Genomic DNA, 15,295 nt, shown 5'->3' with positions numbered 1-15,295 from the left:
CTGCCAATAGCCATCTGGAAGTAGGTTGTAGGGGGGTCACCGAAGGTAACAGTCTAGGAAAAAAAATGAAATAGTGACAGTTTAGTCTTAGGGTTTGTTTATTATCTTTTAGCTATGCTTTTTCCCTCCCCCACATTGTTCCTCAAAGGTCCCCTCTGGCACAGAAAGCTCAGAAAAATGCACCCTCCCCTCCACCCCCATCTACCTCTTCATCCACCCATCCACCACCAGATCCCAAAAGCTGCCACGCAGCTGTCTGGGGAAGAAAGGCAGAGAGCTCTGGAGAGGGGAGGGCGGAAGGCTGGCTCGGGGGTGTGGGGAGCGAGAAGGGATTTAACCTCCTACCCTGGGCTCCACAACGCCACCCCCTCCCTCCATAGACTGGGACGGCGCCTCCATTTTTGTTTGGGGGGCGGAAGAGCAGGGGCTCCTGGATAAAAGGGGTCAAAGGAAACGGTGTATATCACCTGCGAGAGGGAAGGGGTGCTGTCCTCTACCTCCCCATCCCCTCAGCCTGCAGCACCCCCAACCTTCTTGGGGTCTCCCCCCCTTGTTGCTAAGGCCCAGACCGTCATCCCAGCAACAGCCTCAGTCATGTGACCGGCAATGGCGGCGCTGACGGGAGGTAGGTGAGCCTGGCGCCCCCCACACCCACTGCGCGCGCCCCCGAACCCCGCTTGCAGCCCCCGCGCGCCCTTCGGCTCCCCCCTGCGCCCCCTACAACGCCGCCTTCCGCAGGCGCTACGCCGCGGACCCCGTGCACGCCTGGCGGGTCCTTTTTCTACCACCCTCCAGCCTTGGCCTCCATTTGGGGTCCTGGGTTCGGCGACCGGGTGGGTGCAACCCCAGCCAGCGGGGGGCTCCAGGGCGCTGGCGAGAGGGGCACGCGGGGAGTTGGTTCCGGGTCGAGTGTTGCAGGAGCTCATGGGGGAGGGGTGGAGCTGTCTCGGCTGCTGCCACCTGGGACCCTTGCCCTTCCCGGCAGAGGCGCCGCTGGCCTCTCTCAGGAGGGAGAGACTGGCCGGGTGTCTGGCCTGGGTTACCCCGGAGGAATCAGAGACCCAGCATCCGCTGTGGCCCCGCCTCCCTTTTGGTGCCAGCAGGACTTGGAGCTAAGGACACCTAGGTCCAGGGTTCCCTCTGATGGGGAGGGGGTGGGTGTTCCACGGCAAAGACCGTAGGATCTGAGCCTCCAGGGTTCGAGTTTCACTTTCCGAATCTGGAGGTGCATCCAGCACTGAAGGGACTCTGATGGAGGGACAAAAAGAGAGATTCTTCCCTTTGGATCGGTTAAGGAACTGAGGTCACACTAATGCCTCCTCTTTCTATTTGAGCTGCCTTTGGAGGTGTTGTAGAGACAGCTCTGTAGCTGAACCGGCAAGATTCCAGGGAAACATCTGCTTCCCAGGCCCGGGCCCTGCCCCAGCTTAAGAGCCCCACCCCTCCCTAAATGCTGGCTGGGTTGCTGATGGCTTGCACTTGAGTGCTGGATTTAAAGGTGACAGTAAGAACTTTGTTGTTGCAGGGACTGCTGCCACTTTGCTCGCTTTAGAAACAGGCTTGAGCAGGAGGCACGGGTCAGTGCTCTAGGTGGGCTCCCTAGTCATAGGACCTGCATTATTTGGGGGCTTTGGAACAGGGCAAGGAATTGGGAAGCATAGGAAATATTCTTGTGTGTATGGTAAGAGGACATGACAGGAAAGACCTCCATTTCTGTGGGCTTTCTTTGCCTTGCCCTGCCCAGGGCCTTGGGGAAGAAAAGAAGGAAGTTAACAGATTGGAGTTTCTTGTTTGGCAGTTTGGGGAAGAATTTGGGAATGGGATTCTGCAGGAGAGAGGAGAGGAAATGCAAACATGTTGTTTCTAGGGGAAAGGGCGACATTTGCCACCATGACCCTGTGTCTTGCTCCTCCTCTCTCCCCCAGCCCTGCTCAGCTGAGAGTGGAAATAGAAGGATTTTCCGCTGTTGTTATCGTCCATGGGCTTTCCAGGTATCTGCCTCCCAGGGAAACTTCTGCTTTTACCTTTAAATTCTTTTCCTCCATTCTGTATTCCAAGTAAGCTCATTTCTAGTAACTAACACCCAAGTTACTTACTGTTTCTGTTATGCGGGCTGCTGGGTTGGGGCACTTGGGAATGGGGGGAGGGTTTCTCACTTTCCCTCCTTCTTTCCACCCACCAGGTCACACAACCTCCAAGTAGGGAGCAGGGACAGAGAGAGAGAGCCTGCATGCCCATTCTAAGCTCTTCAGGATCAAAGTGAGCAAAAAGGAGGGTTAAAAAGCCTCCCTCCCCTTTAATGAGCCCACTTTTCACCCAGAAGCAGGGAGGGGCAGATTGATTCTGCAGGGTGGGGGTGGGGTTTAAGGCAAAGCAAGACTGATGTTTGGCTTAGATGCTAAGAATAAAGTTTTAGAGACTCTCTTGCTCTTTAGTAGATGCTGGGCTTTGAAAGATGAGAGAAGAAAGAAAATGAACTTGGGTGCAGGGTTGGGGTTGTCTGCTGAGAGAGTAGAGGTAACAGAGGGTTGGAAAAGAACTAGGAATAGGAGGCACTGATATCTGTCAGATGAGGACCCTCCCCCGCCCTGAGTCCCTTTCACCCTGGGGGCAGTGTCGTTCGTCCTGTCCAGAATGGCAGCCTGTGGAGGCACCTGCAAGAACAAAGTGACAGTTTCCAAGCCCGTGTGGGACTTCCTGAGCAAGGAGACCCCAGCCCGCCTGGCCAGGCTTCGGGAGGAGCATCGTGTGTCAATCCTCATAGATGGCGAGACTTCTGACATCTATGTCCTCCAGCTTTCCCCCCAGGGCCCTCCCCCAGCCCCACCCAATGGGCTCTACCTGGCCCGGAAAGCTCTCAAGGGGCTGCTAAAAGAGGCAGAGAAAGAGCTGAAGAAAGCTCAGAGGCAGGGGGAGCTGATGGGCTGCCTGGCTTTGGGGGGTGGGGGGGAGCACCCTGAGCTGCACCGCCCAGGCCCACCCTCTCTCAGAGCAGCTCCATTCTTGCCGCCAGGGGCCCGGGGCCTCCCCCCACCTCCTCCCCCACTGCCCCCTCCTCTTCCTCCCCGCCTGAGGGAGGAGGCAGAAGAGCAGGAGAGCACCTGCCCCATCTGTCTGGGGGAGATCCAGAATGCCAAGACATTGGAGAAGTGCCGGCACTCATTCTGTGAGGGCTGCATCACCAGGGCCCTGCAGGTGAAGAAGGCCTGCCCCATGTGTGGCCGCTTCTATGGGCAGCTGGTGGGCAACCAGCCCCAAAATGGGCGCATGCTGGTCTCCAAGGACGCCACACTCCTGCTGCCCAGCTACGAGAAGTATGGCACCATCGTCATCCAGTATGTCTTCCCACCCGGTGTCCAGGGGGTAAGAAGGCCACAGCCTGCCCTGCCCCTTTGCTTCCCCCAGCTGGGCGAGAGTAAGCGATGCCGGTTTTGCTGTCTCCCAGTTTGCCTTCCTCTCAGTGCCCTGAGAGGGGATATCCCCTTGAGGACATTTTTCTTTCCGCACCATCCCAAGGCACCCATGAAAAAAAAAAAAACACGTGAGAAAAGGGAATTAAATACTTTTTTTAAACCAGAGCATCACTAAACTCTGGCTTATGGTAACATTGGGGATTGAACCTGGAGCCTCTGGTGACTCAGGCAAGGAATTTTTTTTTTTTTTTTTTTTTTTTTTTTTACCAGAGCACTGCTCAGCTCTGGCTTATGGTGGTGCAGGGGATTGGACCTGGGACTTTGGAGCCTCAGGCATGGTCTTGCATAACCATTATGCTGTCTACCCCTGCCCAGGCATGGAAATCTTATGCATAACCATTATACTGTCTTCCCCACTCAGATCTGAATACTCTTTTTTTTTTTTTTTTTTTTATGAACTTGGACTGCTCTTGATGAATTCTGTGGAGGTGGTGGTTTAGGTGCAGGCAGGCCCCATCTTTCTCACACACAGAGCTAGAAATGTTCTTCTCTTACAGATTTAGGAAAGAATTTAATTTAAGAATAATACAAGAATAATACAAGAATTTAAGAATAATACAAGAAGAAAAGAAAAGAGTGATGGTGGAAAGTTAGAAGTGATGTCTCCCTCCTGACAGAGCCATTTCCAGTTCTGTTTATGGAGGAATGAGAAAACATTGACATGCAATAATGGGGGGGGGCACAGAGGGAGTAGCAGGTTAGACAGTGGAAGAACATCTGAAGTGTCAGGTGAAGAAGAGAAGGCTGAAAGAGAAATTATTCTCAGTCAGTCTTTCTGCTGGGTGGTGAGTGAGCACTAGTTAGGCACTTTACATCACCTCTGAGAGTCCATGCGTTGCTGAATTGAGACTTGACAGATTGAGATAACAGACTCTTAACAATAAGGATTTTGTCCAGAAACAGACTCCTGCTGCCCAGATTCTGGAGTCAGGGTCCCATCAGCTGTGGGGGCACAGACAGCAGGCTGGTGGGGATACCCCTCCAAGACCATCATGGGCCTCAAGGTGCCAGGCTGCTTACTGCCCATTTTGCTTCCCCTTCCTCCAAGGCTGAACACCCAAACCCAGGAGTCCGGTATCCCGGCACCACACGGGTAGCCTACCTCCCAGACTGCCCCGAGGGCAACAAGGTGCTGACCCTGTTCCGAAAGGCATTCGACCAGCGTCTCACCTTCACTATTGGCACGTCCATGACCACGGGGAGACCGAACGTCATCACCTGGAACGACATCCACCACAAGACCAGCTGCACAGGGGGACCCCAGCTGTGCGACACCCCTTCATTTACCTTCCCTTGGCTCCTACCCTTCTTTCCATTCCCACTGATGGAGCTACATCAACCCCCTTCTCTGGAAGCCTCCTAACTGGAGAGGACCACCCCCAACTATCCAACCATGTCCTCCATCCCTGTTCTCCTCCATCCAACCCGATCCTGCTTAGCCTACAAAAATAAGCAGAACTGGGCAGTTCTCTCAGGCTTGGTTAATCCTAAGGGAGGTGGAGAGGGGTTGGGATGGGGTACCCAGAACCAGCATGAGCAGGAAGGCATGCAAGTAAGCCAGAACAGCTAACTGTGACCCTCGTTTCTCCTTCCTACCAGGTTTGGGTACCCAGACCCCACCTACCTGACCCGGGTGCAAGAGGAGCTGAGAGCCAAGGGTATCACAGATGACTGAAGGACATCCCCTTTGCCAAGGCCCCTGCCGGTTCTCCTCCACTAGGACCCAATGGAAACCTCTGTTCTCCCTGCTCCCCCTGCCCCTCACACCACTCTAGTAGGGGACCTGTCTGACTGGAGAGGGAGTCCAGAGGGAGAGAGGACAGTCCCACCCCTGGTCTCCCACAGGCCAAGTGCTTCAGTGCTGTGTGAGCCACTCCCTTTTGGCAGAGGCTAATCTCCCCTGTACATACTCCTAGTCTCCCTGCCCGCCCCCCCCTCCACCGCCCCGGGCTTTTTCTTGTCTGTGCTGTGCTCCAGTGACTAAGCTGAGAAAGGACCTGGGTGGGTTGGGAGGATCTCAGACAGCACCCGCCCCCCCCCCACGGCTCTGTTGAACGGTGTGCAGAGGAATGGGCTGTGAGCCCCCATGGAGCCAGCCATGTGTTCTTCTGAGACTGTGCTCCTTCTACCTTAACCTTGTCTTTTCTCTCCTGTGTCTCTGTCTCTGTCGGGTCTCTCTCTGTCTTCTCTCTGGCTCTTCTCTGCCCCCCCCCCTTCCTTCTTTAAGGAGCCTTCTTCCTTACCCTGTTCTGGAATCGCCGCCAGACTGTAGCTTTTAATTTAATAAAAATAAAGTAAAATATGCAACTCCATGCCACACCCGGTCTGTTCTGTGGATGGGGTGGGGGTGGGGTAGGGTGGGGAGTGGACCCGCTGAGAAGGGGGAGGGGAGTGGTGATATGGAAATCCCTGTATGTCTCCCCAATCCCCCCATATCCAGAGAGCCTGGGGAAACGACATCCACTTGGTGGGTTCCGCGAAATAACCCTGCGAAGTGCTGGGCTGACACTGGGGTCCGGATTCAGAGGGGGTTGTTTGTTGTTGAACTAGGATTTAAGGAAAGAAACAACCCTACCCCCTTTGGAGAAGTTTGGTTGGGGTGGGAGTGGGGGCGGAGCCGGGCAGGGGGTGGATTCGGCAGCAGCAACTCCCCGGACGCTCGCAGGCCGCAGAACCCCCCAGCTTCCGCGCCCCCTCAGTCCTGAGATTTGGAGCAGGGTAGGGGTCCAGCATGAAGCCCCCGGACCGCCCCGCCCCTGGCCGCACTGACCGGATACTGGGGGTCATGGGGGGCATGCTGCGCGCATGCGCCCTACCCGGGCCGGAGGGGGTAAGAAAGGGGAACCGTGGTGGGGCTTAGGGTCTTTCGGTGGATTCAGGCGGGTTGCACCCCGAAACTCAATGTACCCTGGAGCTGGAATCCCGTGGGCCAGTCACAGCAATGCAGGAGTTCCATTAAGAAGCCCCGACTAGTCAGCCACGTTTTAGGTCAACAGCGGCCTCCACCCCAGCCTTGGCGACCCTTTTAAACAATGTGAATTTTGACAGGAGGGAGGCCGGGCATGGAGGGCGGGCTCCCCACGATCATTCTGTCCCTGCAGCTTCCGAAGAGAAGCCCTCTAGGTCCAGGGGGTACAGAGCCAGAATCTGATTCTACGGAGGGGGACCAAAGAGGGGAGAGCGAACGTGAGGTCCCCGCCTGGGCCCCGCTGCCCGGTAAGACGCTGGGGGTAGGGCGGGGCACCGTCTGGCATCCTGCGCAAAGTGGCACATTCAAAGATCCGCTGCTCTTGTTAGCATCAGGGTTCGCGTCTAATCTGCATGAGCCCCGTGTAATGTACAGTCCTGCACGCCGCTTCTCGCCCTCCAGCCCGCACTGTGTCCCCCACCTCAGCCAGTCCTCAGCCCCCGCTGGCGGAGTGTCCCCGCGCCCCACCCCTGGCCCCTAGCCAGCCGGGGCTCCAGGACTTCGCCTTAATTGGTGTTTAGCCTCAGCTGGAGGCCCGGGGCCTGCAGGAAAGAAGGGTCTGGCGAGAGGGCGGCACCTGGACTGCGCGCCCCACCAGGATCTTCCCGAACTCGCACCCTCTATGGGCTGGAGGGACTCTCCCACCCCTTCCACCAGGCTAGAGACAGTTCTAGCCCCGCGATTTCTTCGCACAGGCCAAAACCCCATCCATCGGCCCTTCTCCCCTGCGGAGGCGGGGGGGGGGGGCGCCCCAGGCGGACACTGCCACTGGGTTGAACCCCCACCCTGGCGCTCGGCAGTCCGAGCCCTAGCAGCCGGAGGGAGGGGGGAACTCGGGGCGGGGGAGCCCGGGCTGGGGAGGAGGGGCGGAGGCACTGGGGACGTGGAGTGGGAACGTGGTAGTGCCGGGGGGAGGGGGGATGGGGCGGGAACCCGGCTGGAGCTGGAGGGGGACCCGGAGGGAGAGGGCGGAGCTGGGCCGCAGAGGCCCCTCCCCGCGCGGCACCGAGGCCGGGCCTGCTCTTCGCTCGCCGCTCCGCCGGGACCCGCGCAGCACCAGTGACTCGGGGAGTCGGCCCCCGCCTCCTCCCCTGCCCGGGCCTAGAACCACCCCCAACCCGACAGGCCGGAGACGGAGCCGGAGCGGCTACCGCATCCCGGCCCGGCCTCCCCAGCCATCCCCCCCCCCCCGCCCCGCTGGACATCTGGACCCTGGGCCCCGCATCAACGGGGTTCCGGAAACCCTCCCCGCCCAGCTCGGCGGCGGAGCCCCGCACCGCCCTCCCAGCTGAGCCCCCGACCCTCCAGCAGCCCAGACTTCCGCCTACCCCTGGACGCCCCCTCCCTCTCCCCTCCCTCCCCTCCTTCCCCAGCCTGGACCGGGGTAGGAGGGAGGGGGGGTGTGCGCCCTGCGCCGGCCCCGCCCCGCCCCCCGTGATTCCCCCTGCATGGCCGGCCCGGGTGGGGGGTGCGGGGGGGCCCGGGAGCCATGCGGGGGGGGCACAAGGGGGGTCGTTGTGCCTGTCCCCATGTGATCCGAAAAGTGCTGGCAAAATGCGGTTGCTGTTTCGCCCGGGGGGGACGTGGTGAGTGCGAGGTCACAGGGCCCAGTGTTGAGTGGGGGGCTGGCTGGGGCTTCCGGCAATCTGTTTGCCCTGGTGTTCAGGATGCAGGGTCTGGAGACAGAACCTGTGTCTTCCAGGAAAGTCACTTAATTGATGATCGCTAAGATCGCTTCTGCTTCCAGTTTTTCTGTCACTTCAACTTAGGGCAGTAGGGGAAGGGGCAGGGGACTCTTTTCTATAGGCCTGAGCTAGAGTGACATCTTTTGTCCCACAAATCCTTCTGCCTTTGGGTTTTCGAAGGGACAGGGATGAAGGAAGGATGAGGGGGTCTACCAGGAGCTTTATGGCAAATCTCAGCTCCTCTGTCCCTGAGCCCAGGCTGAGATGGCCCTGTTGAGCACCCCTCATTTCTCTGTTGGGTTCCCCCCTGTGTGGGGAGGGGTCTGCAGAAATCCTTTTACAGTGTGGCTGCTACTAGTGGAGGGGAGGGGGTTTCGAGGTGACAGATGGGCTCTCACTCCCTCCCCCTTGCTCAGAGAATTGTCTGTACCCACTGGAAAAGGGGGAGGGTGTTGGAGAGCAGATGGCCACCTCCAGCTTCTAGTGTCTTCCCAGATGGCTGCCCCCACACCCATAACTATGCCATACTCAGGATCTGGGGAACCTCCACATTTCACTGGGGTTCCACCTGGCCCTTGGGGCAGGATGTGTTTACCTCATTCCTCCCAAGGGTGTCCTGGTGAGATTTTCTATCCTGGCCAACTCAAATGAGGGTGGCACAGGAAGAGAGGGGCTGAGCATCAGAGAGAGGCCTCTAGGAGCTCCCCAAGGACCTCCAGAATGCAGCTGGAACACTATCTATGACTCTCCCTCCTCCCCCCACCAGAATCCTATTCCATTGCTGGCAGTGAAGGAAGTATCTCGGCTTCAGCTGGCTCGGGTCTGGCTGCCCCCTCTGGCCCCAGCTCCGGCCTCAGCTCTGGCCCCGGTTCTCCAGGCCCCCCAGGGCCCATTAGTGGCCTAAGAAGATGGTTGGATCATTCCAAACATTGTCTCAATGTGGAAGCTGAGGCAGACAGTGGCCAGGCTGGACCATATGAGGTGAGCAGGAGGTACATGACTATGTAGGCTCTCCCTAAGGTCACTGGGAGGGCAGGTGGGGGCCTCTGGTCATTTCTTTCCTTGACCTCTGACATTTGCCCTCTGGCCCCCAGAACTGGATGCTGGAACCAACTCTAGCCACAGGAGAGGAGCTGCCTGAACTGACCCTACTGACCACGTTGTTGGAGGGCCCCGGAGATAAGACACAGGTATGAAGAAATGGGTCTGACGAGGGCCCCCTCACCACAAGCCCTCTGTTTGCTGACTCTAGCATGTTTTCCTTCTAGCCACCTGAGGAGGAGACTTTGTCCCAAGCCCCTGAGAGTGAAGAGGAGCTGAAAAAGAAGGCTCTGGAGAGGAGTATGTGAGTGTCCCACCCCCACTCCCACTGCACAACTTTCAGAGGCCTGCCCCTCATGTCCTTGGTTTAAGACACAGACACGCAATCCCCTCTGAGACAGACTATGGTAACAAAGGGCCTCTCGCCCAGGAGAGAAGAACTGGCTAAACTGAAGCTGTGCGTTTCTGTTCTCTTGCTAGGTATGTCCTGAGCGAGCTGGTAGAGACAGAGAAAATGTATGTGGATGACCTGGGGCAGATCGTGGAGGTAGATGCCTTTCCACTTGCTGGTCCTGGTCCAGCCCTTTCCTGCTGCCCTGGGCTCATCTGAGCAGATACCCTGATCCTTCATATGGGGGGTATTTCCCACCTAGGCTGACCCTATGTGTTCATGCTCCCACCCAACCTTCCTCCAGGGTTACATGGCCACCATGGCTGCACAGGGTGTCCCTGAGAGTCTTCGAGGTCGTGACAGGATTGTGTTTGGGAACATCCAGCAAATCTATGAATGGCATCGAGAGTGAGTGTTGGTGCCCCAAGAGGGGAGGGCGCGTGTCAGATTGTCTCAGCATCCCACCCATGGGAGGAGAGACTTCCTGGGGAGCACTGCCAGGGCAGACAGCTCTGCATTGCTTGGGCTGTGTGTGTGTGTGTGTGGGGGGGGGTTTGATCTGCCATTTTCCTTGCCACTCCACCCACTCCCACCCCACCCCAGTTATTTCCTGCAGGAGCTACAACGCTGTTTGAACGATCCTGATTGGCTGGCGCAGCTATTCATCAAACATGTGAGGCTTCATCAAACACCCAGGAGGGGGCTGCACTGGGGAGAGGATCTCCGTGCTCACCCACCGAGTTCTTCCTCAAACTTTCTACCTGTTAGGAGCGCCGTCTTCATATGTATGTGGTGTATTGTCAAAATAAGCCCAAGTCAGAGCACGTGGTGTCAGAATTTGGGGACAGCTACTTTGAGGTCAGTAGCCAAGATCCCTTGCAGAAGGGGGACAGAGTTGGCATGGACAGGTTTCCAAGCTTTGTGACACCCTGCCTCCTGTCTCCAGGAGCTCCGGCAGCAGCTGGGACATCGCCTGCAGCTCAACGACCTCCTCATCAAACCCGTGCAGAGGATCATGAAGTACCAGCTGCTGCTTAAGGTCAGAACCACCTGTTCTCTGAGGCACAGCTGGTTGGGGCAGCTCTTTCTTTTCTTACTTTTTTTTGTTTTCCCTTTGCATTGCCAAAGCCTCCTGCACTCATTATTTCACCCCAACTGAGCAGGCTTTTTCATTCATTCATTCAATCATAGACATCACTGACCCAGAGCTTCCCCAACGCCACCATAGAAATCCCCATGTGGGGAGTCTGGCGGTAGGGCAGTGGGTTAAGCGCAGGTGGCTCAAAGTGCAAGGACCAGTGTAAGGTTCCCTGTTTGAGGGCCCCCCCCCCATTCCCCACCAGCAGGGAGTCACTTCACAAGCAGTAAAGCAGGTCTGCAGGTGTCTGTCTTTCTCTCCCCCTCTCTGTCTTCCCCTCCTCTCTCCATTTCTCTCTGTCCTACCCAACATTGATGACAACAATAATAACTACAACAATAAAACAACAAGGGCAACAAAAAGGGAATAAGTAAGTTAAAAAAAAATCCCCATGTGGTGCCAGGGCTTGAATTGAGCAATTTCCCTGGGGTAGCCCTTTCCTTATTCATCTCCCCAGGGTTCCTAACTGCCCTCCCTCACCTTATTCACCCTGGGGATCTCACCTGTGTGCTTGGAGCAGGATGTCAGAGCTTCTGAATATGTCCTCACAGCTTCCCTGAGCATTTTTCTTTGTCTTAGGACTTTCTCAAGTATTATAGCAGAGCTGGGATGGAAACTGATGAACTAGAGGTGAGGACTCCCTAGGGTCTTCCCGGCTACCCTGGGCACTGTGCCTGGCCCCTTGGTGGTAGAGAACTATCTGGTTTTTAGGGGGTGGCTGACTGGGAGTTGAAACACTTTCTGAAGGAACCTCTTTGCCAGCAATGAAAATACTTCCCTCTTCTCTTTTGGCTCAGCGAGCTGTGGAAGTGATGTGCTTCGTGCCTAAACGCTGCAATGACATGATGAGCCTGGGGAGACTGCGGGGGTTTGAGGTATGCCCCTCCCCCGTCTCAGCCCTGACAGAGAACTGTCCTCCCCTGGGGCCCAAGATAGGGTTGCCTGGGCTTGGGGCGGGCGAGGAGCAGAATGTTATCCTTTTTTTTTTCTTTCCTTTTTTCCAAAGTCATTATCCTTTCATTCCAGGGCAAACTGACTGCTCAGGGAAAGCTGTTGGGCCAGGACACATTTTGGGTTACCGAGCCAGAGTCTGGGGGGCTGCTCTCTTCCCGGGGTCGAGAGAGGCGTGTCTTCCTCTTTGAGCAAATCATCATCTTCAGTGAGGCCCTGGGCGGAGGCATTCGCAGCGGCACCCAGCCTGGATATGTGTACAAGAACAGCATCAAGGTGGGGCGAGGCCTCTGGGGAAGGCTGGCAGTCTCTTGAACTCTTTTGGGAGGGCTGGAACCAGAGGTCTGAGGAACTGGGGAGCCACCTCCTATTTCTCAATGCAGGTGAGCTGCCTGGGATTGGAAGGAAACCTCCAAGGTGACCCCTGCCGCTTTGCACTGACCTCCCGAGGGCCTGAGGGGGGGATCCAGCGCTATGTCCTTCAGACCACAGACGCTACTGTCAGTCAAGCCTGGATAAAGCAAGTGGCTCAGATCTTGGAAAGCCAGCGGGACTTTCTCAATGGTAAGCATTTCCTCTTCCCTCCCCTCCTGGCTCCCTCAGCCCTTTGCCCTCCTGTACCCCCCCCCCCCACTGCCCAGTTTCTACCCCTTGCCCTCAGACTCAGGTTTCTTCCAACCCCCATTTAAGACTTGGTAACACAGAAAAATCCCCTGACTCCCCAACAGTGTCTATGCCTGACAGGTCTGGGGTGGGGGGGGCGGGCTGACTGGAAGGATGGCCTGAGCAGAGCTGCCAAGGAACTGGCCCTTCTGCTATAACACTCTTTCTGTTCTTCTTTGTCCCAGCATTGCAGTCACCCATTGAGTACCAGAGACGGGAGAGCCAGACCAACAGCTTGGGGCGGCCATCAGGGGCTGGGGTGGGGAGTCCTGGGAGAATTCGACCTGGAGATGGGGCCCAGGCCAGCATGTCCAGCATGCACACACCCCTCAATGGCTCTCTCCCCTCCCTGCTGCTGTCGCCCAAAGGGGAGGCAGTCAGAGCCCCGCTGCCTCTGGACACACAGGTAGGTGTGAGTGATGCAGCTCCCTGGTCACACAGGCAGGTATGAGTAATGCAGCCCCCTGGTCACACAGGTAGGTGTGAGTGATGCAGCCCCCTGGACACACAGGCAGGTGTGAGTGATGCAGCTCCCTGGTCATAGGGGCAGAATGGGAAGTGCCTCCCTTGTTCCAGAGGGAGTCCTCAAAAAAGCCCACCTCACTCCTAGTCATTCATTTCTATCACCTTTCTTTTGTCTGCCTCTTCCTACTTCTTTTTTAAAAAAATTTTTTATTATCTTTATTTATTGGATAGAGACAGCCAAGAAGGAGGGAGGGGGGCTAGAGAGAAAGAGGGACAGAGAGACACCTGCAGCACTGCTTCACCACTCATGAAGCTTTCCCCCTGCAGGTGGGGACCGGGGACTCGAACCTGGGTCCTTGTGCACTGCAACGTGCGCTCAACCAGGTGTGCCACCACCAGGCCCCCTGCCTCTTCCTACTTCTTGTATCATTCTCTTCCCCTCTCCAGTTTAACCCAGGGAAACCCTGATGGTCTCAGATAATCTAAAAGATCAGGAAAGAGGGGGTTGGCTTGGCTAGGGGCTTGGAATAAAAAGACTGACTTGCATCTTTCTTCAGGCCCTCAGTGACAAGCCCCAGGCTCCTCCTCGTGATTCTCCTCCAGTTCCACCAGTTCCCCACACCCCTCCTTGCCAGGCCAGACTTGCCAAGCTGGATGAAGATGAGCTGTAACCAGTAAAGGCCACAGGAAGGTGCTGACTCTTGTCGCTCTGTTCCCCCAAGAAACTTCAGGGCAGTGCTCCTGGCACCAACCAGGAATTTCTCCCTCTTGGTGTGTCTGGAGGGTGGGTAACGTTGTGACTAGTGTCAGCTTGAAGAAAGACACCTATCCAAATGACTATCCAAAGGACTACTTTCTGCCCCAGGAGCCTGGCTTTCAGTTCCCACCTCTATGCATGCATCACAGCCCCCCCCCCCAAGATATGTGGGTGGGTGGGAAGGCTGGGGCAAGGGCCAGATAGAAATCATTGATTTTAATTTTTTTTCTGTTTTCTGAGAATAAAAGATTTGTTATATCATCGAGGCTGGAATCTTGGCAGAGGGAAGAAGGGGAGACCTGAACTGGGGAGGTGGTGTGTAGTGGCATAGGGATCAGCAGACCCCATCATATTAGCACCTTAAGAAGGCTTCTGTGGGGGCCAGGCAGTGGAACACCTGGTTCACATTACAGTGTGCAAGGACCCAGGTTCAAGCCCCTAGTCCCACCTGCAGAGGAAAGCTTCATGAGTGGTGAAACAGGGCTGCAGGTGTTTCTCTGTTTCTTTCCCTCTCTATCTCCCCTCCCCTCTCAATTTCTCTCCATCTCTATCTAACAATAAATAAAAATACTTTTTAAAAAGGAAAAGTCAACGTCTAAACCGATAACTGCCGTAGTTGATGATGCAGTGCAGCAGGTGTCTCTCTTTTCCTCTCTATTCTGTCTCTATCAGAAAAAGAAGGAGGAAGGGGGGAAGTAGGACAGGATGTAAAAGATGAAAAGATGTTGCTGTGGTGTTTGTCTTGAACTTGTAGTTGCAGCATCTCTTGGTCCTGACCTAGGCCTTGAAACCACTGGAAAACCCTAGATCCCCTCCACTCAGGCCCCTTTCCTTGCCATCCAGCCTCTGTCCTAGACCCCACTGCAAAGCTCAGTCTAATGTAACTTCCCGCCCTTCCCACCAAAATATAAAGTGCCCAATTTACCTTTCTGGTTGAGGTCTTCATGTTCAGCAGCGGAGGAGGAGAGGATCCTGGACAATGGGGTTGTTCCTGGTTCTGAGTCTCCCTGCTTTTGCTGTCTGAGAGGCCACACGGCATATCCATGAGGGACAAGCAGGGATTCCAAGAGTGGAGGTCCTAAAGGGATCTTCACTCCTCTCAGCTTTGGGGATAAGCCCTGGGGCTGAAAGAGAGCCAAACATGTAGAGGTCCATTCCAAGTGCCCTGTCCTGGGTCACTGGACATCTGTGTGTCCACCATGTCCATCTATCCCCTGGGTCCAGTCACGTGCACTTGGCTTCCTCAGCAGACAATAGACTGCTAGGGTGGGAGGGTGAGGAGACTCTGGAGCCTCCCATGGGCCTGAGGTCCCTCTAGCCGACAATGGGGGGAGGGACCTCTAAGGGGGGACAGGACGTACAGCCCAGATAAGACTTCTAGGGAACAATAGGAGGAATTGAAGAGGAGAGACCCACCCTCACTGTACCCCACCCCCAGGGCTTTGGGGTCAGGGACTGGGGACCAGAGGGTGATGAGGAGGGGTGTTGATGAAGATTCTGTGAATGAAGGAGTGGGTGGGACAGCAGAATTCTGAAGGGTAGATAGAACCTTTGTACGTCTTTGGAGACCACAGGTGCTGGTACCTGAGGTGGGTGGGTAGGTGAGTGGATGGCCCTTCTGGATCCACTCTAACCACGGAGGCAGTTTTGAGTGCCTACACTGTGGGCTGTGCTTGAATGTAATAAAAAGGTGTCTCTGTTTCTTCTTCTTAGAAATAAAATAATTCCCATCAACTCACTATTCCTCCTTAGGCTGCACTCTG

At 56.1% G+C, this 15,295-nt stretch overlaps 2 protein-coding genes across 14 annotated transcripts; both read left to right on the top strand.

Moving 5' to 3' along the window:
- The first annotated feature begins 285 nt into the window (after positions 1-285).
- DTX3 (deltex E3 ubiquitin ligase 3) lies at positions 286-5,785 on the top strand. Of its 10 annotated transcripts, XM_060195038.1 has the most exons (7): positions 338-625; positions 1,335-1,498; positions 1,926-1,991; positions 2,183-2,259; positions 2,615-3,363; positions 4,522-4,739; positions 5,073-5,785. In XM_060195038.1, coding segments are annotated over exons 4-7 (1,044 nt in total). In that variant the 5' UTR covers positions 338-625; positions 1,335-1,498; positions 1,926-1,991; positions 2,183-2,258; the 3' UTR covers positions 5,149-5,785. The 10 variants fall into 10 exon arrangements, with proteins under 10 accessions (XP_060051016.1, XP_060051014.1, XP_016048864.1 ...); XM_060195035.1 differs by having other exon boundaries at positions 334-625; positions 4,522-5,785; XM_060195037.1 differs by lacking the exon at positions 2,183-2,259 and having other exon boundaries at positions 337-625.
- A 316-nt stretch (positions 5,786-6,101) lies between these two features.
- On the top strand, positions 6,102-13,795 carry ARHGEF25 (Rho guanine nucleotide exchange factor 25). Of its 4 annotated transcripts, none has more exons than XM_060195058.1 (16): positions 6,102-6,303; positions 6,575-6,689; positions 9,004-9,107; positions 9,221-9,316; positions 9,395-9,471; positions 9,648-9,714; positions 9,863-9,966; positions 10,162-10,231; positions 10,327-10,416; positions 10,505-10,597; positions 11,276-11,326; positions 11,494-11,571; positions 11,723-11,923; positions 12,031-12,211; positions 12,496-12,716; positions 13,333-13,795. In XM_060195058.1, the coding sequence occupies exons 1-16, from the start codon at positions 6,205-6,207 to the stop codon at positions 13,444-13,446; spliced, it is 1,761 nt and encodes a 586-aa protein (XP_060051041.1). In that variant the 5' UTR covers positions 6,102-6,204; the 3' UTR covers positions 13,447-13,795. The 4 variants fall into 4 exon arrangements, with proteins under 4 accessions (XP_060051041.1, XP_007535002.1, XP_060051042.1 ...); XM_007534940.2 differs by having other exon boundaries at positions 8,893-9,107; XM_060195059.1 differs by lacking the exon at positions 6,102-6,303 and adding an exon at positions 6,963-8,027.
- Positions 13,796-15,295: the final 1,500 nt, after the last annotated feature.

Source organism: Erinaceus europaeus, chromosome 7, assembly GCF_950295315.1.
Source record: "Erinaceus europaeus chromosome 7, mEriEur2.1, whole genome shotgun sequence".
NCBI classification, from domain to species: Eukaryota; Metazoa; Chordata; class Mammalia; order Eulipotyphla; family Erinaceidae; genus Erinaceus; species Erinaceus europaeus.
Note: the sequence above shows the minus strand (reverse complement) of the source record. Positions and strands in the feature narration are given on the sequence as shown.